We start from the raw sequence: 24,165 nt of genomic DNA on the forward strand, positions 1-24,165 counted from the left end.
ATGTGGCACCCAAGGGAGAAGTGAGCCCACTTCATAGGGCTCAAATGTCGTTGCCTTGGGCGTGTGTGGCCACCCAAGTGAGAAGTGAGCCCACTTCACAGGGCTCAAACAAGAGTGTGAACACCCCAAAGCCCGTAACGAAGTCCAATGCACCCTTCAAATTGATTTAGGCCAAACCCCCTCCTGACCCCATCTCACCACCAAGAGATTACACTCAAGAAATCGATCATCCAATTATAGTAAAAATGATGTAAAACAAGATGAAGAAAATAAAAAACGATATTCGGCTTGTAAGCTTCGCGAATTAAACAATAATTACTCAGTGATATCGGAAATCCTATAAACCCCTACCAGGAAAAGGAGGGGTAGAAAGAAGCCTATGGACATGAATGGAAATTTTTCATTTTCACTGACAAAGAAAATCAAAGTGACAAAATATTTATTCAATAATCTTAAAGAAATTACTTGAAACTAAAACTATTAATATTATTCCATACATAAATCCACTAAACTGTCCGGATTACTACAGTTCCCAGTTGTTCTGATCGATCTGACAACTTTAGCCTCACGGCTAGAACTAACCTCCTCCACTTGCTTCATTTTTGGTGAATCTTCGCTTAGGCGTTCTCTGAATCTCATCATATATATAAACATGAAGGTTTTGCGAAAGAAAGAAAAATATAACCTACACAGATCAGAAAGCTATGTTGTTAGAGCGTAAATCAATTTTCAGTTTTATCAATTGTATTGCCCAAGATTGGAAACCTATGGCGTTTCTTTTCTTTTTTGGTCTGACATAAAATGCATAATCTATATCGGAATTGGTTGTGAAAATAGTTCAATTTTCATGGCTAGAAACATAAGAAAGACGAAGTCAGCTAGTAAGTTGTTAATACCTTATATATGTACTTATTATGGACTTTGCTGGACTTGCCGATGAATTTGTAGTATCCAATCGACATAGCCGCTGCTCCCTGCAATCTGGTCCTCAACCAGATTCAAAAGTAGCAACAAACCTTCTCTTGGGTGTTCACCTTGTTTGACAAGATGGCAATGCTGATAACAAGAAGGGTCTCTCTCTCTGAACTTGTTCACTATCTTCATTAGCTTTCTTGAAACATCATTGTCATGCTCACAAAGATTGACCTAAACAACAACCATAAGAATCGTTATGAAAGGTTCAAACTTCTTGCAGAATAGTTGTCATTCGAAAGAAGCGAAAGGCATTAAGGTCAAGAAGCAGAACCTAAAAGAGTTAACATGACCCTGAAATGGGACAAGAAATTGATTTCATGTTCAAATGCTAAAGTTTATATAAAAGAAAGAAAACCATACCTTCGATAGATCAGAAATACTATTTAAATCTACCCCGACTAATTTATTAGCTATATTAGAAGATATCGTTCTCCCAAACCAAATAATGAAACGGAGCCCGTTATCATAAAGATAAATGCCTCTGAAGTCGAGGCTCTCCGAAGTTAATGGCAGATTCCTTAAGTGAGTTTTGAAATCATCAGCATTAGCGGATTCCTGCAAATAGAAAGATGAAATAGCGTAGTCTGAAGATATAATCCATTACTGATTCCAAGGAGAAAGTAAATATGCTGAAGATGGTACTTGCTCATATATTTCATACCTTTTCTAGGTACTCATCAATTCGAACCAAGCGAGGATACAAAAGCTTTATCAGCCTCGTAGTAGGCATAGTCATCATAGTATAACTAGCCGCAGTTCGTTCGTCAATTGGAACATCACCAAAACCTCCACGAAGAGGTGCCGTTTTAATTAAAGCTAATCCATATAGAGGTAAAAGTTTCAATGACTCGGGATAGATCATTCTGCCTCCTACTCGGTTTTGCACAGAATAGAGGTTCCGATAATCTTTAAGGGCTTTCACGATTCTCAGTTGCACGAATTGTCGTGCATCTTCGAGTTTACAAGACAAACTTTTCTCTATTGCTGCATCAGATTTTTATCGACAAAAAGAATAAGATATTAACGAAAATTTTCATACCCAGAGTTCAAACCCATACGAAATACAGTATAAATTCCTTGAGCTTTCAAATCTTACCAAGCCTACTTAGCTGAGAAACAATAGCTCCAGCGTCAGCCTTGAGGTACATCTCTCCAAGGTCCGCCACTACAGGTGCTGCAGCTGTATGGACCCTGATACGCCTCTCGCCAGAAGATGACGTATATCTTCACTAGCTAAGGAAACTATTCGCCAAACGTAAAAGAAAAATTCGTTCAAGAACTATGATATCAGCTCCCAAGGTCACAAGCCATTTATGAAATATGAACAAGATAATACATTAATGCAAGCAATTTAATTATCAACTTTTTACTCGAGGAATTGAAGGATACAACAAAGCGACTTGGAAATATACGGTCTGAGTTGTCAATAGTGTCTCTTCCAACGATAATTGCATTGAGAAGGCCTTATCACAGTCTACAGCGGGAAGCGCCAATAAATCCGTAGACCTCAACATAAAATGTCCATGATATGTAGTAAATCGCACCCCTGAAAAAGATAAGTTTCAGCATCTAGTCGAAGACTATAATGAGTTTAACGATTCCAAGAAGGAAAAAAAGTATAAGTTCGAAGCATATTATACCTTTCCCACATCTTATACGCATAACAGCTTCCCAAGCAGTCTCCCTCGTAAGATCCCTGGCTAACTCATAACTCAATTTCTTTTCGTGAATGCCTTTCTGGAAACTTGGATAGTAGTATACTTGACCACCAGTATATTTTGCTAAAGTCCCTATACAAGAACAAAAGAAATTCAATAAAGAACCAAATTTATAGAATTAAAAGGGCATAGTAGAATAACAAATCTACCTAAAGAAGCTAGATCAGTGTATTTGTCACTGAAAGCATATAGATTGACGCCAATTTGGAACTTCGTTAGATCAGCAGCCATTTGCTTGTAAAATGGATCTTCTGGTATTCTTAATGCATGTTCCTTATCAGTTCCATAAGCTTGGAGATCATCACGTAACCTTAAGCGGCCATCACCTAGAGTAGGCAGTGTCGACTGAAAGATCATAAGCTTCCCTCCAAGTTTACTCTGTTTCTCAAAGCTCAGTCAAGGTTAGTAAGTTCATTCATTTTGCCCTCCTAATATGGCTAAAGAATTCTACTTGAAAGTCGAAACCAATATAAAGATATCAATAGCAAACTGCTTGAGATATCTACTTCTCAGTAAAAAATTAACGCACCATAACCGAAAAAGCTGCTTTAAGAGCTGGCCCAAAAGCAGACTCCATATTTACGTTGTCCTGAAACATGGAAGGCAGGCTATCTAGGAATGATTCAACCACGCCTCTTGATTCAGACAAGTTTACAAGGAGATCATCTGGCAATGGTACAAATATATCATCCAGATCCGATACTACCATCATTTGCGGTTGCTTTAGAGATGACTGGCATAGGGGGGAAAGATGCAATATGTTAGAACAACTACTAGATAACCAAAAAAAATCTGGAAATAGATATACTAGCTCCACAGAAGTTGCAAGAACATATTTAGAAGAATAAAAATTTTAAAAATGTATTTATAAAGAAATGACAAGAAAGACCACTTCCAAACACAGGTATGTTCATATATAAGGATAATCAGGAGAAAAGTATGAACTTGCCTTCATATTGTAGAAGTGTAAAGTGCTGTCAAAAGTTAGGAAACCAATCTGTGTTCGCGAGGAGCCAGGGAGCTCATCCAAACAAGACTTTATGGTCTCAGATACAACCTGCCAAAGAATGATAAAGAACATGAAATTAGTGAAATCCAAATCAAACACAGAAAACAAAACCTAACATTTTGCTCGTATTAGTTGATTAGAAATGGTAAAACCAACTTAAAAGCTCCACCTCAGCAAACCACTCTGCTCTACTATTTTGTATTCCTAGGAATATTCTATACCCCACTTCTAACTTATGGTAATCCAATACTAATATGGTTTATAATAATAGTGAAACAAAAGTACGTGGGGAGAGGAAGAAAGGAGTCGTCAGATCAGTTGAACGGTTTCTCTTTTGGATAAGCAAAACAAAGCAAAGTAAACATTAGCAAACATTTCTTATTTTATACAAATGTGGAATTAAAACTGAATCATATTCATAATTTTTCACTTTTGTACCATGCACAAATACCTAATGAAAATATGCAATTTATAGAGCATGAAACGCAGTCCGGCAATTTTTTAACCAGCATACATACCTCAAGCATACCACTTTGAACTGCAGAGATTGATACATCGATGAGGAAAAAAAATAACGGCGGCATTGGAGGCCGGACCATATATTCTAATGGAGCAACAAGATCTACACTACCCTTCGTAAGTTCAGGACGTTGATCAGCATCAATTCTTCGACCACTCGCATCCAAATGTGCAAAATATTCACCAGGAACTGTAATGAGAGTAATAATGGATCAGCGTATAATCTTTTCCAACCTCAACTTGAGTTAATTTGTCTTTTAGACTTTACTAGTGTCAATAAATACAGAAAGCTGGAGTTTAGCAGATATCTGCCTGCATTACTTCCACAAATTATTTATTTAACTCTTCCCCTGATTGTATCCAAAAAGCTGTTCTTATAAATATACGAGTGCTGGAAAAACTCTAAGTTTTGGTAAGTGCATGTTCTTGCATCACAAACAAGGAAATATCTAAAAGAGGATGACAGATAATGGTCAGTTGAGAAGCCTACCATCATTGAGAAAAGTACACATGTTGCAGCGCCACTTCCTTCCTGCATCTGTAAACGTTACATATGGATTCACATATGTACGACATCTTCTGCACCTAATAATGCCACAATGTCCAAAATTGACTACAGGAACTTCCTCCTGAAACAGACAGATGAAAGATAAACAAATTAGATGCATGTAAGAATAGTGGTGATAACACGGGAACCTCAATATATGGATGAAATTTGAAAACCTGAGACTGACCCCATCAGGAGCTTCAGCAAGAGGATGAATTACAGCTGCAAGAGGCAAATTCCACCTTGAAAGCAGAGATTGGGAATTTGGTATCGCACTAGTCGTAAGCCGTAAATACCTAGAAGCGCAATTCGACGGATACATAGCAGAAAGGGAGCTCGGCTCAATATCACCATCTAATGGCCTTGGCAGTGATTTGGGATCAAACCCAGGGTCAAGTGATCCTGGAGCAGACCCAACCGATAGCGAACTGAACTCCTCAACTAAGTTCGGGAAACCAACTAAAGGGAGTCCTCCACCAGGATGTTGAACCGGATCCCTCGAATTGAGGTTCATATGAGCTCCTAACGGAAAGGTTGGTGCATACCCTCCAGGAAAAGTAGAACTTTGCACCGCTGGAGGACCTTGATTAACTGGATTAGGCTTCCCATAAGGATATCCATATGGACTCGGTCTTGCCGCAGGATATGATGAATCTGATGGGAACGAGGGAGCATTCCCTCTTTGTGCTAGATGATATCCATTTTTCTGAAGTTCAGGTTGAGGTTGAGGAGGAGATACCATTGGCATTGATGGAATCTGGGGCTGTGGATGAAATGGAACAGGAGGATGCTGAAAAACTTGTTGACCCCCAGAAGGCACAGTTGGTGGGGTCATCACTGCTTGCGCAGCATGTGGACCACTGAAGGGGCGAAAGGAGTGAGATGATTGTGGAATCGGTGCTGTTGCAAAAGGGTGGTAAGGACCTGCATTGGGTGAGACATAAGGCGGCTGAGATGGAGGCGCGTAGGGACCATCAAACCTACCTGGTGTGGTAGCTCTATTACCAGAGTATTCAGACCTAACCATAGGACCAGAAGAGGGTAAGTAGGGGACTGTATGAGTGGGGGAAGGAGCAAAAGGTGGAGGTATAGTACTTCCCGGGAAATTTTGAGGTCCAGGCTTTTCATTTCCCATAGGTTGCATGTTTACTCAGTTCATTTTCTTACACTTATCAAAAGTCCATTTGCAAAATCTGCAAACTCAAAATACAATGACAGTCATTCTGCTTTGCCAATAAATGGATATATACATATATATGGTAACAACAAATAAGCTTTCATACCACATAAAGTCGAGCGCATCATATTGGTTGAACGGTCATGGAATTGCATTTATCTTCCATGTTTCAAAACATTCATTTAGGCTTAATGAATAAAATCTTGCTCGGTTTTTTTACCAAAAAAAAAAACATTTTGTACATACTAATTAAAAAACAAAAATCACTTGTCCTGTTAAAATTCATAGAGGTGGATACAAATAGGGTTATGCGGAAAAGAGTTTGATACGGTATATTACCTTCTTTAAACGTTAATAACTACAATGCAGTACTGTTAACAAACATTTCCTTCCTCACGAACGACAATTATCTGAGTTAACTACACTCATAACCAAATCTTGAATAAAGAAAAAAAAAACAAAAGCTTTACCTTAATAAAGTAAACATTAGCTCTAGAGAAAAAACTAGTTTAATATCTTTCTCTTCAAGGAATAGGGCTAAAGCCACGGAGCATTTATCTCAACATGAAATTCAAGCTAAACCCACTTCAACATGGTAAAGGTATAGCCAGACGGAAACAACCAATGCATCTAGTAATGCTCTCCTGACTCGACTAGAACATGTAAGCCCATTGTTCTGATAAATTTTTCAACCAAAACACTACTCAAGTCACGAAAGAACCAAGTTTATGCGTGGATATCAAAACAAAACAGACCACAACTACTGAAATATATGACAACAAAATTTGGTAATTTGAGAAAAGGTATTTCATTTCATGCAACTATAGCATATTAGGAAAAACAAAAACACGTACCCGAATTCCCCGAATAGATTAATTGTCAACATCAAGGTTGTGGTTTCAATCTCAAAACATTCAATCAAGGCCTCTATAGCTTTCTATTTTCTAGTAATCATTCTTAATAATCGTTCTGAGGAAGGTTTTCATCTTACTTTTAAATCAACCCTAACACCTAAACTACTGAATTTTTTTTTTTTTTTTGCACTAGATATGATTTATCTAATAATAGAATCAGAATATATAAGTTTAAAAGCTGAACTTTCTATCTTAAATTGCATAACAAGGAAATGAGAAAACAATAAATAATAGATCACTCATACCTAACTTTCTAACTTAGATGAGAAAGAACGATCGGAGCTGGCTGATGAAGTTGTCGATCGGAATAACTACCAGAGCTTCACACCGGCCGGACGACAAGAACGATAGATAGAGAGATAGAGAGAGAGAGTCGTTGGCTTGGCTCGTTGAGAACATAGAGACTTTGGCTCAATTTAGATCTTCGCGTAGTAAACTTATGTTTGGGAGTTTCGTGTTCTTTTTTTTGTCACTATTTTCATTTTTCATGACAATAGACCTTATGTCCAGCCACTATCACGACTGAATTCCCACCCCATGACAATACTGGTGTATATAGAGAAAAATCATTCGGTTTAAAGAGTCTTTTAAGTACTTCAAGATGAATTTCATCAAAAAAGAAAAGTACTTCCAGATTGAACATATATTTACAGATAAACGAATAAGGTAGTTAATATTTTGCCAAGTTAGCAGACAAGCTCGTCGTATGTGGAGATCTCTTCTTTTAAATACTTCAAGATGAATTTCATCAAAAAAGAAAAGTACTTCCAGATTGAGCATATATTTACAGATAAACGAATAAGGTAGTTGATATTTTGGCAAGTTAGCAGACAAGCTCGTCGTATGTGGAGATCTCTTCTTCTGAATTTGTAACAGAATTATCTACATCTTTGAAGAAGATAGGTCTGGTAGATTATAAGTAAGAGGTTAATTCTTATATTTCTAAAACGGTATACTAGGAGAGGATCCAGACCCTAAAAAAAATAGTGACCGTCCCCTAATAGGTCAAGGGGTATTTTGGCATTTTCGAACTTTCTTCTGAATTTGCAACAGAATTATCAACATTTTTGAAGAAGATAGGTCTGGTAGTTTATAATTAAGAGGTTAATTATTATATTTCTAAAACGGTACACTGGGAGAGGATCTAGACCCTAAAAAAAATAGTGACCCTCCCCTAATAGGTCAAGGGGTACTTTGACACTTTCGAACTTTCTGATGGGTGTGAAAATACTAAAATATCTCGTCTTATTCGCCACATAAGCAAAGGGGTTACCGAGGTTGTCACGCTGACGGGCCTTTAATCATTTTCTTACTCAATAGTGGGTTTGTGTTTTATTTTGAGGCGAATAACAAGATTAGTGACATTCAAAATTATAGTAGATAGAGATTTGCAACTCTTTATATCTTTTATTAGCAACAAACTTTATTATAGGGAAACATGCAAAACCAACAACTCCTTATTAGTACAAGAAGAGCCTTCTCTCTTACTCTCCCTTATTTGTTTTTCTCTCTATATCTAGTGTGATCTAGGAAGAAGAACCAGTGGTTCTAGGAGGTAAAAGCATGATGTGTTGTTCCCTATTGAATTTGATGCTTTGAGCTTCTTGGGTGGAGATCTGGTAAGAGTTTGCTAGGACTTGGACAGGCATTGCTCTCAAAGCTGAAGTTTGTCCAACAAGAGGGCTCTTCATTGGGTTGCTTGATGTCTTGAATGCTACATACTCAAACCCTCTGTTTCCAGCCCTCATTGTTGATACAAAGTATTGAGGAACGACGAACATGTCTCCTCGACTCACTCTGTCGTCAAGCACTCTCTGGCCATTGCTACCAACAACTTGTACTCTAGCTTCACCACGAGTCACGTAAACTATGCTGTGTGCATTCATCGACCAGTGAGGTGCGTGCATTGCGTTCTGCAACATTTGCACCAAAAGTTACATGTTATACAATAATACAAGGAAGTTTTGGTACTATATAAGACATATATATATATATAGTATAATAGTTCTATATCGATTGGAGACTATACGGAGACTGGACAATAGGTGCAACCCGATCTAGGCATTACCCAATTAGAGTAAAAAAAAAATTTGGGTGGTTTTTTTCGCAAAACCTCCATCGTGAACACAACCTTGTGCTCATTCAACTTGCTCGTTGGCGGAAAATAAGAGGACAATAATAGTAAAGTTTGAGGTTTGGGTCGTTTGCAAATGGTATCGGAGCCAAGAACAACTCGTCTTTAGGAGTTAAGGATGTGTAAGTGTCCCATATTGCCTGGGAGAGCATAAGAAAATCTAGTATGTAAGTTCAAACTTGGTGAAGTGTCGAGGCCTTTTGGGTGGATTGGCACCTGGAACAAAACCTCATATTTGGTGGCCTTGAGCCTAGACGTCGAATGAGGAAACAGGATAATAAATTTGAAAGTTGTATTTACCGGGTTTAGGCTTCCCTTCTCGGCACTCATGCCAATGGAATTGAGGATAGGAAGCTTTTGATTGTTAACAGTGTTGATTCTTCCAGCTTGAGGTGAGAAAACATCAGCTTCTTTTGGATCATCTAAGTATTGTCTGATTTTTTGGTTGCAGTAAGTTTCCTCCAAACCATTTTGCTTCAATGATACGAATCTCTCATCTTCTTCATCAGGCCTAACTGTCTGAAGTCCTCCCTGAACCCTAACAATCAATCCTCTCTCATCCTGTTGTTGCATTCTCCTCACTGTACTCGCAGGAATGTTGAATGCCTCAGAGATCAAGTTCTCGTCGAATGCTTGGAATACGTTCTGGAATGTCTCTCTCATTTGTTGGCTTTCCCGGCCAGTTTGAGATTGAGTTCTTGTAGATTGGGGTTCTCCTCCAGCCAAGTAGAATGACTGCATTGGTCATATAAAACAACATAAATATACGAAAACCATTACATATTTGAAAATTTATTTGTGACGGTTTGAAGTAAGTGTGGTGAATTACCCTTAGTTTCTGGTCGAGTTGGTTTGCGTTGTTGTTAAGGTCAGTGACGGAGACTGCAACAAGGTCTTCAGTTCCATCGTTATGACACCAATGAGCAACACCAGCTGGAATTGCAACAATGTCTCCTTGACGGATCCTGTGTACCTTCTGGTGTTGATCTCTCTGACCAGCTTGTTGTCCTTGTTGTCTTGATCGTGGGCTTCTGTCTCCGCGTGATTGTGACTGTTGTCCAGAGTGATAAGTTTCTGCACAACCGGGATATGACAATCCTAGCAACCCTTGACCTGTACAAACAAAAAATAACATTATTTCCTAGGTTACTGAAAACCGTCTCTTGTGACAGTTTCTTAGTAGTTCATTAACGTAACAAATATGAAGTACACGTGCCTTGTTCAATGTAAATAAGGCGTGGAGCTGGAGAGAAATTGGGGAGCGAAAGAGAGTTGGCTTCGATTGTGTTTCTAATGGCAGCAACCCCAGCGCATTGGAATTGGTCTTGGAACTCGTTCCACAATTCTGTCTGACCTCCTTCTGATCGAATAGTCTGATGTGGTTGACTCGCTGAAAATCGTTGAGTACGACATTGACGTGCCTCCTGTAATCGTAATTGTTCAGACTGACTACTAAGATCAGTAGATCTTGCTGAAACAAGCGACGCAGTGAGAAAGAGAGCTAGTATCACAAAAGGAAGTGTATTGGCCATGCCTTTAGTGAATAATAGAGAACTATATTACTTTGGTAGTGAGTAGAGATGAATACCCATTACCCATTTTATAGTGTGTAGAAATTGGAATCTTGTGGGTGAGAAAGTGGAAATGGATTAGGGCGTGTGGCGTCCCGTTTTGGTACTTTTTGCATGAAGAAGGTTTGTCGTGACATTAACTAACTAAGGACACTACGCAAATGGTAACACCTAACGTATCCCAAGTGTTGTCGAAAATGGAATCTCTGCCCGTGTCCATAAACGTGAACTTGTTAACTTTATTTGTTGCCACTTCTCATCCCAAAACCATCTAAATGCTCGCCCACAACAAAATGTGAAATAACAATGGTTTTCGATTGCCCGACAACCCGAATGGGCTTAGGTTTTTGTGCAACAGTCATGTTTGGCACAAATTCTATAGGCGTTCCTATTGTTGCTAAACGCACCCTAGAGGAATCTCGTTTGGTAGGCGTAGAGATTAGAGACGAGAGAGATGAGTGGAAAAGAGATAGAGGAGATAGAGACGAGATTGGGAAGTTCGTGAACAAATTGTGGAGAGAAATGGTGGTGACGGAAATGACGGCAGTGGCAATTGTTGTGAATTTTCTGTAGCTATCCTTCGCCGAACTTTGTTAAAATCTTGTGTGTCTATAAAACTTCCATTTCTCTTATGGATTTGGGGCCGAATCAAGGAGCTTTGGCTTTAGTATGGATATGGGCCACCAATGTATTAAAGAGCTTAGGCTCACTGGATTGCCAATGATCAACTTCAAATAAACTCAAGCCCAAACACAAGCCCCAACCCAAGCGCAAGCCGAAACCAAGCATCCAAACCCATATATGATTTTCGGGTTATTTATTACAACAAAACGATTCAATTAGTTATTCAGGAGATAAGTCTGACCGTCTATTTTTCATCGGGAGTTTGATAAAGATCAAATCCATCAGATTAGGATATCTTAACTAACTCTTTTCAGATCTTTTTGGTAATTATATCAAAAGTTAGGATAATTTAGTCTTTTATTCTCTACATTTTTAGAGAGAAAAAAGATGTATCTTAATTCCAATTTTGTTTTTTTCGTAACCACATCTTTACGATTTCTTCAAGTTATTTATAAGAATCTCTCACATGATTCCCTTAAACACTTGCATTATGTTTCTTCTTCTTCCCGAGACACAAAATTAACTTGGTTATGATCAAATACGAGAAACACCGATAAGTGAGAGGACAAAGAAAGAATAAACTTTCTCTAATTTGGGGTTCAGAATATAATATAATATGAATTATATACCTGTCTGAAAGAGCATACCTCGAACGATAGTCACAAATATTCCACGAAGTACCAAGCCGTATATATATCTCGTAAGTTCTTTAATATATTCTACTCTTCTCTATATAAGTAAAATTAAAACGGATAAATAAATTGAGGAAATATTTATCCTAAGATCCAAATTCATAACATGGGTTTTGGGCCCATTAAATTCTTTAGTATTTCCATTTAGGAAAGGGCTCTCATGTGGGCCTAAGAATTAGTCACAGTGAGTTGTGCAAATAAAAAAAAGATGAGCAAAGTTGTGGTAGATACATAAAGTTATTAGCTTAATATTAAAGCATTCATGGAATCTTTACAGCCTAGAAGTTGGAGAAGGCAACTGTCTAAATCTTGCCAACCACTTGCTCAAAAAGACCCAATCAAATCAAAATCTCATATCAACCCCCACTTCTACTTTCTATTGGAAGACAACTTGGAATCCAAGTTTAGACACCCCCTAACCCCACCAAAATCTTATTTCTTCCTTCTTATTTCAACTCATATTCTTATCTTCCTCCGAAAATAGTCTCCCTAAATATCCTACATTATTTGAGAGTGGGTCCAAAGCTTGAGACGAAGGTTTTTTAGTTTAGACAATATTATTAACTGATAAGGCTTGAACAAATACTTTTGTCTGATTTTCACATGTTTTAAAAAATAGAAATAATAAAACAATTCAGAATCGCAACCAATACATTGATGACACAATAAACTCTTCATTTATTAAATAGAGATTATCTTCGAATTCTCCTGACTTGTTGTGAGATTCCTCTCTAAATACAATTATTTTTTAAGTAAAGAAAAAGATATTTCTATAACCGAACTTCCATAAACCAATGTTCTATATGTAGTAAATACTAGTAAATTTTACAAAATGATATTTGTCATGTAAAATGCCATAAAGCTCCAATAAAACCCTTTGAGGAAGAAACCATGTAAAAATGCAGTCTTTTGAAGTCAAATGAATCTTTAAATTCTTTTCCTCTGTTAAATATATTGTTCTTTTAGGTTGTCCCAGAGTTGCCGAAAGAGAAAGAGTGAGGACTTGACTATATTATCTCCCTATCTTTATTAAAATGACAACTATACCCTCCCACTCCCAACGGCACAAAAATGAGCCAACTAATTCAAACTTGTATCAAAAACAAAGAATTTTCAAGAAATTAAGGAATGGAATCACCTATAATAAATTGGAAAGGTTTGGACATTTTGGAACCACCCAATAGAAAATGAGAGAAAGAAAAGGAGAAAGAGAGAAACCAAAGAAAAAAAAAAAGGTGTTGCAAAGAAAAAAAGAAAAATTCATCAACTAGGCAAATAAGAAGTACTACCCAATTCATCAAATCAAAGAAAAATCAGCTTCTCTTTCCTTCAACCCAACAACCAAACCCAACCACTCTCTCTCTCTTTCTCTAGAGAAGATTTCATTAGTGTTGTTCATGTCTAGCTTGAAATTGGGGAAGAAACTTCTGCCTGCAAAAAAGGCTTGGAAGAGCTTCACCTCTATAATTCAAAAAACACTACATAAACTTAAGAGATCTAAATCTATCAAGAAGGCAAGGAAACAGATCAACAAGACTTTTAGTTTTCTTCTTCGTCGAAAGCAATCTAAGTCACGTCGTCTTCGATTCAAGAGACGGGTATTTCACCAATATCAACATAGTTATGCCCCTGTTTACATTGATGAACTCTTAAGAGAGCCTGTTATGATGGATTCTGAAAAACCCAAGTTAATGGTGGCAAACAAATTAGGAGAGAAGAGTGAGAAGTTGAAGGTGACAAGTGAGATGAGTGAGAAATGTACTACAAGTGGGGTTATGGGTCAGTCAAGATCAAGAGTAGCAACAACAATACCGACGATAATAACACCGACCATAGTAACACCGACGAAAACAACAGTATCAAATGCAAATATGGTAGAGATAAAGCTTTTCGATCGGTTAATCATGGTGGAAACAGGTGAAGCATATGAGAAAGGCACAATGAGCTCTACTGAAAAGTTGGTGACTAGCAGTGCTGAGAAGGGCAGGGTGACTCTTGCCGAGGAGCCTGTCTCTGATATGGGTAGAGTAACCCTTACCAAAGAGCCCATCCCTACTCCTGAGAAGGGCAGAGTGGCCCTTGCCAGAGAGCCCATCTCCACTGCGGAGAAGGCCAGACTCGCCCTCGCCAAGAAGCCCATCCCCACTCCTGAGAAGGCCAGAGTAGCCCTCGTCGGGGAGCCCATCCCCACTGCTGAGAAGGAGAGGATGACCCTTGCTGAACCCATCTCTACTGCTAACAAGGGAAGAGCAACCCTTGCCAAGGAGCTCATCTCTGAGAAGGACAGAGTGACCCTTGCCAAAGAGGCGATTTCTACAGCTGAGAAGGGCCGAGTGGCCTTCGTCGGAGAGCCTATTTCTACGGCTGACAACGGCAGAGTGACCCTTCCCAAGGAGCCAATCTCTGAGGACAGAGTGACCGCAGCCAAAGAACCGATCTCTACTGCCGAGAAGGGCAGAGTAGTCCTTGCCGAAGAACACGTATCTACTGCTAACAAGGGCAGACTGTCCTTCACCAAAGAGTCTGTCTCTACCTCTAACGGAAACAAAACGAATCTCGCCAAAGAATCCACCTATACTCCTGAAAAAGGCAGAGTGAAATCTTCCAAAGAATCCAACTCTATTGCGGAGAAAAGCAGAGTTACCTTCGCTAAAGAATCTTTCTCACCTGCCCCATCTCCATTACATCACCTCCGTGGAGTCGACGAAAGAGCAGAAGAATTCATTGCCAAGTTCAAGCAAGAGATGAGACAAGAAAGACAGCAATCTTATGTAGAGTACCAAGATATGCTAACTCGAAGCACAAAATGATTTATACGTAAACTCTAATAATTTCCTTTGGTCTTCATTGAATTTTAGTCAGCAATAAACTGAAAGAATTTCCGGAGATGGGGTAACATAAATACCGATTCGTTGATACAGAAGTTTGGATCTAGTTTTGTGTGATGAGAGTGAGTGAAATATTTTGTGTTTGTTTTGTTCATATAGATTTAAGTACAGATGAAAATATATTGCATTTTGACATTATGTTTGTAAAGAATTCATTCAAGGTCCTTGTTTGAAGAAGAATTTGTGGTATTTCTAATCATTTCTAAACTTAAATATAGTGTTGGTTCATAATTCATATCCGTTCTATCTGTCTCGCTTGCCATCATAATCCAACTCTAAGGTTTCGATTTTCGGTATTTCAGCAAGAGCTATTTACGTGTTTGTCCATTTAGTCCAGGCCAATTCACCTGTGCCATTGCACTACCGCAGTCGTGTTAGTGCCACCCTAACTGCACTAAGAAAAGAGGAGAGTCAAAATGCCAAATACACCATGAATGCAACTAGACTACTTTCGGATAATTAGAAGATCAAGATAGAGTCAAAGACCTATACATCGAGATAATTTCACGAAACCTGAACCAGTATATCTGCATAATAACAATACAGGACTTGTGTGCCCGGTATCCCTGTCGAGAAAGGGACAAGTAACTCAGCATTAAGATACCAAGGTGCAGATGTCTTGAGGATGAACATTCAGTAGAGATCGGAAGGATCATTCATCAGGAAGATACCCGGAAAACCACTTTCCGACATCATTAACATGTCTTGAGGAATATGAAGATATTCCATCTTCATTAACTTCAGCTAGTGCAAGCCCAGCTTTAGGGGCTTCTTCGAATTCTGGCTCCTCTCTGGATAACCCTTCTGGGACTTCAATGCCACCCACAGTAAACCCCATAAAATAAGAAAAGCATTTAGACCAACAGAGTAAAAGAATAGGAACATAGAGAGCAAAAGAAGTCATAAAAGTTCAGTATATCCTAAAGGGAGCTGCATTTCACTCAATCGTCAGAGCAACGTTGGGCTCACTAGCGGCGACACTCCTGTAGTCACTTAGCGTGAAGGTTTTGGGAGGACTTGCGATGACAGCTGCGAGGTGAGTTGCAACAACGGTTTTGGGATCACTTGCAACAATGGTTTTGGGGACACTACTCACTTGGGACGAAGGTTTTGGGCCACTTGCACCAACAATTTTGGGGTCACTTGCGACAATAGTTTTGGGTCACTTGCGCCAACAATTTTGGGGTCACTTGCGACAAAGGTTTCTGCGATGAACTGCGGCAAAGATTTAATGGTGGCTTACAGCAACGACATTGGGAACACTTAGACAACCTTTTTGGGGGTACTTATGCTTTGTAGCACTTACTGTAACGTCGTTGGTCACAAATAATGACACTTCGCTGTCACTTGCGTCAACCCTTTCGGTCACTTAATGTGACTCTTATTTGGTATGGTGGTATGAGTAGTGGTGGGGAAGATGAAACTATGGAATATAGAAACCACTAATTTAATTTTGGGGCCTTCGGAAAGCTTTGTCATATGTAATAATTTTTCCACCTAAATTTTGTACGCTCTCCAGCTAAACTTGTATTCTTTAAATCACGTACAGGCTTTAATTTATCACGGATAAGCATCCACGGAGTCTATCCCGTCTCCTTCAAAAAGAAAAAGGTGACGCCTCAAATCTATCTTACACTTATATTAAAAGGCAAAATGATGAATGGACTACCACACTTTGGTTCATGTGAGTCAACTTTTTCAGATCACGGGTTTGGGTGATGGTTTGGTTTAGTTTCAAGCTTTAGCCTCCATCCAGTTTGGACTTAATTGGTCATTTTGGCCCTATAGATCATAAGCTTCCGGCAGCTCATTTTGTCTCTCCAGGCTTCCTGTTCGCTAATCAAAAGAGTCGTGTAAAAAGACCTTTAAGATCATCATATCGAGCCTAAAGCCCATTTAATTCTATCGTGCAATTCAATTATATCATTTATAACCAAAGTTCAATAACTCATAGACTTCCAACTCATTTATGTCCTCAATAACACCTAGATTCCAACTCATTTATGTCCTCAATAACACAAGTTCAATAAATTATGTATTACTACTCTTACTGAGATCCGAATTTGGATTTTCTAGATTTTAGAGTAGGTATCCAACTACTACTCCAAGAAGTGGTGACAACAAGTTTATCAGTTAGGACTTCATTTGTGAAGTAACTTGTTACTTTTCTTAATTCATAGACATTTTTCCAATCACATAAGAGTTTTGTTACACATCAACAGGGCTTGAAAGAATTGCGCTAGGTCATCATCTTTTCAGTCATTTTATTAGCGAAAAGCATGTAAAGTTAGACTTTAAGAGGGTGTTTGATATTGTTATATACACTTATAATTGCTACAGAAGTGTTAAATGGTTCGAAAAATAGGGTTAATCACGAGCCAAACATTGATGTGTTTGGCTCCCATTGGACAGACCATATTGAGAGAGAAATGTGAGTTGGCTACATTGGCCTTTGGCCTCTCTGGTCAACCCCCATTTTCAAGGCATTTAGCTTTACTGTAGTTGTTATGACTCACTAAGCGATAATCAATTAGTAAGTGTTGTCACTTGTAAGCACAATGACATTTGTTTTCAGTAAAAGTAGATGTGTTGTTTTTATATCACTTAGAAGTGGTACAGAGAATGAGTAATTATCTATTGAGTTATTTTTCAAATAGCCCTCAACTTTGTGACCGGTTTCCTGTCTAGCCCCTTACTTTATCAAAAATATTCAGATGGCCATTTTTTTAAGATTCCGTTATAACACCGTTAACTAGTCATCATTTCTCTCTCTTCAATCTCATCACCTCTCTCTCTGCCACCTTATCGTCTTCACCGGTAAGGTCGCCGGCCGGCCAATTTTCCGGTCGGCGACCTTCAACCCCAAAAAAAAAAAAATTCTCTCTCTCTCTCTAATTTTTTTTCCTTTCCTCTCTCTCTCTAGATCTGTTCTAGAGAGAAGAGATATGTTCTTGAACTATTATATTAGTCTTAACTATTATGTCTTTTTTAGCACTTAGAAAGCGAAAAAAAACACATTGTCTGATTTAGCGACTCGCACTTAGTAAGTGAAAATCACTTGTTAAAGTTGAATCACAAGATTGTCCAATTTCTACAATTTAATTTAGGACTAATTCCGTTTTGGCCCACAATTTGTGATCAACTGACCATTTTGGCCTCTAATTGTGTCTGGATGTTCGTTTTGGCACCCAATTGTATCAGGCAGTTCGTTTTGGCACCCAAATGTGTCTGGCAGTTCGTTTTGGCCCCAATCTTTTCTAAACTTACACATAACAACTAAAACTAGATAATACTGATTCATCTTAAAATACATTTGATTTGATATTATAATGTTGAATGCACCTAGTGGTCAGTTTCTTTTGAAAATTATTATTAATGTTTTCTTAAAAGGAGAGATTAATTAGCTTTTGCTTAAAAAACACTAAAAGGACTTAATTTAAAATTATAATGGTACTAATATTTTTCTCCTTGAGAGTAAAAAATGAAAGATTATTTGTACTTGTAGTGATATTTGTTAATCACAATGGCATATCTTCGTACCTTGTGAAACTTATCTAGACAAATGCGTATGTGGATGTTATCAAAAGAATGTGGCCACACGCACCAGGCGCACTTTAAACACAACCCTGTAAGAGTGTTTTATATAGGGTCATTTAGCGATATCCTCACCATTTATGTCCAATAATGATATTTTTTATTGGATGATAATGAAATCTCTCTTTTTATACTTAAAACTATGAAAATACTTTTATTTTTATTGTTTTTTTTTCTTCGATCTTTCATACCTCTTTGGTGATATGCCGACGAATCTTTATTTTTCATACCTATTTTTTTTCTTATTCATCTTTTTTCTACTTTACCACAATATTTATCGGAAATTTAAATTAATAAATCACAATAATTCGAAATAAAAAATCGTAAAATTCTACATTTTAATTTCTCAATTGTTCTTTGTTTTACGTTAAAATTGATATTTCTAAGTGTAACCAACTTGAAGAAAACCTCTTGATATATGTTGTTCTTTCTCTTAATTATATCTTGTATACATTCAAATATTACAAATACAAATTCAAATTTTGAATTGAACGGAACATTAAAAAGTTTGAAGATAAATTATTAACTGAACTTACAAATTAGATAGAAAAATTCCTGGAAAGACCGAAGTTAGAGTGTTATATCAGCCGTAAACTTACAAATTAGATAGAAAAATTCATGGAAGACCGAAATTAGAGTGTTATGTCGGTCGTAGTGATATGAGAGAGAAAAAAGAAAATAGAATGAGTGTAGGGCTATTTTCGCTACTTTTAAATGCAAAAAAAAGGGGGTTTCACTATATCTAATTAAAACAAAATATCGCTAATTAGATATTGGTGGTGAGGGGCGCTAAATTCCCCTTTTATGTATGGGTCAGTTTTTATTTTGCCCCATATAGATGACCAACTTCCAGAAATAGCTCTCTAAAGATGCCCAATTTATACTTTTATGTCTTTTGCATTTTCCGTCAATCAACTTTAAAAGTTAATTATTTATTTGCCTTTTCCCCTTCTTTTTAAAAATCTTTCCTTTTATAACATTTTTTATCTTTGACGTAGATAAAAGTTGTCGATTGACAATCTTTTCCCCATGTGAGACTATTCTGACACAGTACATGGTGTATTTGACATTTTCTAGTCTTGTTGAAGTTCCTGACCACTAACACGACTTCAAAAGTATGTGTGAATATAATGCAAATATAAGCTTTCCTTCTATATCATTTCTCTTATATTCTTTTTTCAGATGAAGGGTTGTCGGTGGTAGGTCAATCTTTTGTCGACGATCCTTCTCCGACAAAGATAAGGGGAAAAAAAGAGAGTGAACCCCTGTCAAAAATAAGGGTAAAAAGGTCTAAAAGCAGTCATTTGTTAAAAGTTGACTGACAGAAAAGGGCAAAGGGAGTAAAAAATGAAAGTTAGTCATCTTCAGGAGACCATTTTAACGAGTTGGCCATCTTTAGGGGGGTAAAACAGAATTAACCCTTTATATAATCATATCTTCCTCTATTATCGATCTCAAAATCAAAGCTTTTTTCGTCTTCAACCATTTTGCTGTGTTATCCAATTCACCAGTGCTTATCTTTTCTCTTTCATCTCTTCATCAATGGCGAAGGAACCAGTTCGTGTTCTTGTTACTGGAGCTGCAGGTTTGTTCTCTCATCAAATCATTCAAATCCGATCTTCATTTCTTAAACACATGATTTCAGTTTTAAGTCAAAGAAACTAATCTGGTTAGAAACCGAATCATATAATCGATTAAATATCCGATCTGATTGAAATCAGTTCAAATGAATCAGATCTTATGAATCAGTTTGATTTTCTTATGTTTAAATGTGTTTTTTTCAAGAGTTGGTGAAGAGTAGTTAAACTGATGATACGTTGATAAGGTAGATCTCGAGGTAGTTCTTAAGATCTATGTGAGATGAATTAATAACTTTAGTTTTGGAATCTTGAGATCTCTGACGGATTAACCTAAGTTCTTGATATTATTGATGCGTGATTGATCTAACTAGATAGATGCTTCTACAGTTTTACTACATTATGATATTCTGAACTAATTTAATTTGAAGATTTGAACTTCAATATACAGTTTGAAATGGTTAGGTTTAATAGGAGCTTAGTGATATAATTAGTGAGCTCAAGAGGAACTGTTCACATTTAGCGAAAGAGCTCAAGTGATACAGTATATCTCATCTTGTTCAGTATATTCACATGTTAAGAGTCTTAATTATGATTGGCTTGTTTTTCGATAGTTTAACCTTGTTCGTTTATGTGAGATGACTATGTTGTACCCAAAAAACATTTTTTTTCTTTGATTTTAACTTGAATTTATGCAATTTAGATCAATTTTTTTCTATTAAGTCGTAACTTTTTTGTTTCAGCACAGCTCCATGAAATTCCCTGCTTTAGTGTATCAAACTAACAATATTATGACACTAGTTTTTTGCGGTTTTTCTGCTCATTCAATTTTCATTTTATCAATGTATCATGGTATCGTCTCGCATCTCAAGGACGAGGCTTAGAGTTCCCTAAGAGATCATTATGTTCCGTGAACTATTTACTCTAGTTTTTGTACTTGTCCATCTTCTAAACTCTCTGTTCTTCAGTAGATATGAAAGTCTAACCCCCTAACTATCATCTTGTAAGGTTCGAAGACAAAATTATAATAGACTGCTTTAGAAAATCTTTTTCTTTCATTCAGAAAAAGATCGGTATATTCTTTGAATTTTCGTATATGGTGTAAGGCCTTGTCAGAGAAGTGTGTTTCAAACTTTTAATCACTGAGAGTGAGACCTGAAGTGTTTTTACTGTGTACTTTCTACTTGATCCTTAGGTATAATGCATGTTATACAGTTAGCTCTTGATCTAAGATCAACTGAAGTTACTGAATTGGAACTTAGCTAATTAGGTAAATTGGTCTTTTACAGGACAAATTGGGTATGCTCTTGTACCCATGGTTGCTAGAGGAGTGATGTTGGGGGCAGACCAGCCTGTGATCTTGCACATGCTCGATATTCCACCAGCTGCAGAAGCCTTGAACGGGGTCAAAATGGAGTTAGTCGATGCTGCATTTCCCCTTCTTAAAGGTCAGTACATCATCATCTCTCTATGTGTAACCCAAATTAACATACTTGTACTTTTTTCACGCCTTAATGATCATAAAAACTCAAATAAATTTTGTCACTTTTCTCAGGTGTTGTTGCTACAACTGACGTTGTCGAGGCATGCACCGGAGTCAACATTGCCGTCATGGTTGGTGGTTTCCCAAGGAAAGAGGGAATGGAGAGAAAAGATGTGATGTCCAAAAATGTTTCCATCTACAAATCTCAAGCATCTGCCTTGGAAAAGTACGCAGCTGCTAACTGCAAGGTTCGTTCTCGTCAACTATCGATCATTCACAAGTATAAGATATCAGTTGCTAAATGTCGTATGTTACTTCCTCTAATTTGTAGGTTTTGGTTGTTGCAAACCCAGCAAATACCAATGCTTTGATCCTAAAGGAATATGCTCCATCCATCCCAGAGAGAAACATTACTTGCTTAACCCGTCTAGATCATAACAGGGCTCTTGGTCAAATCTCAGAGAGATTGAATGTTCAGGTTTCTGATGTTAAAAATGTTATCATATGGGGAAACCATTCTTCAACTCAGTATCCCGATGTCAACCACGCAACTGTCAAGACACCAGCTGGAGAAAAGTCCGTGAAAGAGCTTGTTGGTGATGATGCATGGTATGAGGAAAATAGATTGTGATTTGTCCCTAAACGCTATATATATATATATATATATATATATATATATTGAGTTAGGTGAGTTGACTTTGGCTTATCATATCTTTTAATGTTCTGAAGGTTGCACGGGGAATTTATTTCTACTGTACAACAACGTGGTGCTGCAATTATCAAAGCACGAAAGCTCTCAAGTGCCTTGTCTGCGGCAAGTTCTGCTTGTGATCACATTCGTGATTGGGTTCTTGGAACTCCAGAGGTAACTAGAATCTCGAATAATTTTTTTCCATAAGAGTTGTACTAGATAAATTTATTAAGCAACTTCTTACAATTGTGGATTTTAGGGCACCTGGGTTTCAATGGGAGTTTACTCTGATGGATCGTACAATGTTCCGGCTGGACTCATCTATTCCTTCCCTGTCACTTGTAGTGCCGGAGAATGGAAAGTCGTACAAGGTAAATATGTTCTGTTCAGTAGCTGGTATTTGTTCTTTTATTGTCTAAGGTGGTGTTTTTTTTCTCATCTAAATCTGAAATGTCTGACTCAAATAAACTCAAAATCAGCCATCCAGGCGAATTAAACATCACGAGTTGGCCAAAATAGACATTTTTTGTGTGACTCTAGTCAACCAGGACTGGAGTCAGATATCAAATCTGACTTAGGAAAAAAAAAGCACTACATAAGTCTGACTCACCATAGTCTCTGACTCACCCGAGTCTGACTTGTCCGAATGTGAGTGTGTCTGACTTCTTTTGTCAAGCGCGAGTAATCATTTCTGGTTATTTTATGTCTGACTTAAATTGAGCCAAAACAGACATTTCGAAAACTGAAATCAGATGTAAAACAGACAATCTAAAGTCTGACTTGGGACAATATGATCTCAGATTCTCAAGTTAGACTTCAGATCAGAGGTTAAAGAGAATTAATCGTACACTACCTTGTTCTAGACTAGAATTGTAGCTTATTGGTCAATCTCTTTCTTGATTCAGGACTTTCAATTGATGAGTTCTCAAGGAACAAATTGGACAAGACTGCCGAGGAATTGAGCGAGGAGAAGGCTTTGGCCTACTCATGCCTCTCTTAGAGGTTCTTCTTACTTCGAGCGAGTGTTCGGTAGCTGAACTTAATTCTGTGTAGTTGGCAGAGCAGCAGCAGCAGTTATCATTTTCAATAATAGCAAAAGCGAACACATTTGAACCCGTTTTCGGCGGGAACAGTTTGTGTGAGAGGTTAGATAGAGAGAGAAGATTATCTTTTTGTACTCCAACTTTTTATCATCCTCAGTGTGATGAGACACACTTTTATTTTATTTAAGGTAGTTTACAATTTACCTATTGTTTATGACTGTTCCTTGAATCCTGTTTGATAGTGTCTCAGTAGAAGAATTGAGGATGGGTTTTAAGAAAGAAACCAATATAATGTATTCTGAAGCCTGATAACAAATTCACCAACCCCATGATAGGACATTATATGTATAGATATAGATATATCCCCTTGGAACAGAGGGTAGTCTCCAAAAGCACGTGGTAGTAGCTACCTTGTCTACTGGGCCAGCTTGTTGGAGTTGGTCCTACATTTTGTGAGAGAAGTAGTGGTCACTTTAATAAAGTACGAGGAAAAGTCTTACTTTTTGAGCTAGCTTTTGGTGTAACAGTAACCAAACATTACTTAGGCACGGCACAACTACCACTTGTTTGAAGCTGCTTGGCTGGGTAGGCTTGGCCCATGTGACAGGTGGGCCGGACTATGCCCTTGAGATGGAACATATAGGTGTGAATGGTGTCGGCTGGGGTCAGGTTGGCTTGGCTGCACCCGGGTGCTTCTTGTACCTGCGGGTCAGACTGAGATAGATCATAGATATGTCAATGGGGTCCCTCTGGTTTGGTTGCCCCAAGGGCACGCTTGTTTTGCCCACGTGACATACAGTCGAGACTATGCCCTTGAGATAGGTCATATACATGTCCATGGGGTCAAGTTGCATCCAAGGGCGCGTTCTGATCTGTGACACATGAGCCAGAATATGCCCTTGAGATGGATCATAGAGATGTCAATGGGGCCAGGCTGGCTCGGCTGCGCCTAAAGGGGCCTGGCGTTCTTATCTAGTCACTTGACATACGGGCCAGACTCTGCCCTTGA

General features: G+C 37.9%; 4 protein-coding genes across 7 annotated transcripts; 2 read left to right on the forward strand and 2 right to left on the reverse strand.

The window, feature by feature from the left end:
• Positions 1-382: 382 nt before the first annotated feature.
• Positions 383-8,006, reverse strand: LOC147555280 (protein transport protein SEC24 A-like). Of its 4 annotated transcripts, none has more exons than XM_086662715.1 (15): positions 7,592-8,006; positions 7,105-7,453; positions 4,956-5,961; positions 4,712-4,850; positions 4,221-4,411; positions 3,643-3,750; positions 3,223-3,426; positions 2,843-3,071; positions 2,616-2,765; positions 2,365-2,521; positions 2,072-2,199; positions 1,637-1,959; positions 1,336-1,530; positions 897-1,146; positions 383-685 (listed from the first exon to the last, which is right to left on the reverse strand). In XM_086662715.1, exons 3-14 carry the CDS (start codon positions 5,910-5,912, stop codon positions 913-915), a joined length of 3,015 nt encoding a protein of 1,004 aa, XP_086518841.1. In that variant the 5' UTR covers positions 5,913-5,961; positions 7,105-7,453; positions 7,592-8,006; the 3' UTR covers positions 383-685; positions 897-912. The 4 variants fall into 4 exon arrangements, with proteins under 4 accessions (XP_086518841.1, XP_086518844.1, XP_086518842.1 ...); XM_086662718.1 differs by lacking the exon at positions 7,592-8,006 and adding an exon at positions 6,416-6,621 and having other exon boundaries at positions 7,105-7,324; XM_086662716.1 differs by lacking the exon at positions 7,592-8,006 and having other exon boundaries at positions 7,105-7,565.
• A 240-nt stretch (positions 8,007-8,246) lies between these two features.
• LOC147555281 (11S globulin seed storage protein 2-like) lies at positions 8,247-10,602 on the reverse strand. The gene is made up of 4 exons (XM_086662719.1): positions 10,210-10,602; positions 9,823-10,106; positions 9,294-9,728; positions 8,247-8,772 (listed from the first exon to the last, which is right to left on the reverse strand). Exons 1-4 carry the CDS (start codon positions 10,523-10,525, stop codon positions 8,386-8,388), a joined length of 1,422 nt encoding a protein of 473 aa, XP_086518845.1. The 5' UTR covers positions 10,526-10,602; the 3' UTR covers positions 8,247-8,385.
• A 2,433-nt stretch (positions 10,603-13,035) lies between these two features.
• LOC147555282 (uncharacterized) lies at positions 13,036-15,003 on the forward strand. Its single transcript, XM_086662720.1, has one exon. It carries the CDS (start codon positions 13,278-13,280, stop codon positions 14,688-14,690), a length of 1,413 nt encoding a protein of 470 aa, XP_086518846.1. The 5' UTR covers positions 13,036-13,277; the 3' UTR covers positions 14,691-15,003.
• A 4,741-nt stretch (positions 15,004-19,744) lies between these two features.
• Positions 19,745-23,363, forward strand: LOC147555283 (malate dehydrogenase-like). The gene is made up of 7 exons (XM_086662722.1): positions 19,745-19,947; positions 21,229-21,387; positions 21,495-21,670; positions 21,754-22,031; positions 22,152-22,287; positions 22,373-22,484; positions 23,019-23,363. Exons 1-7 carry the CDS (start codon positions 19,905-19,907, stop codon positions 23,111-23,113), a joined length of 999 nt encoding a protein of 332 aa, XP_086518848.1. The 5' UTR covers positions 19,745-19,904; the 3' UTR covers positions 23,114-23,363.
• The last annotated feature ends 802 nt before the right edge of the window (positions 23,364-24,165 follow it).

Source organism: Eschscholzia californica, unplaced genomic scaffold (assembly GCF_041429995.1).
Source record: "Eschscholzia californica isolate CP2 unplaced genomic scaffold, dmEscCali1.0.p SCAF_2, whole genome shotgun sequence".
Classification (NCBI taxonomy): Eukaryota; Viridiplantae; Streptophyta; class Magnoliopsida; order Ranunculales; family Papaveraceae; genus Eschscholzia; species Eschscholzia californica.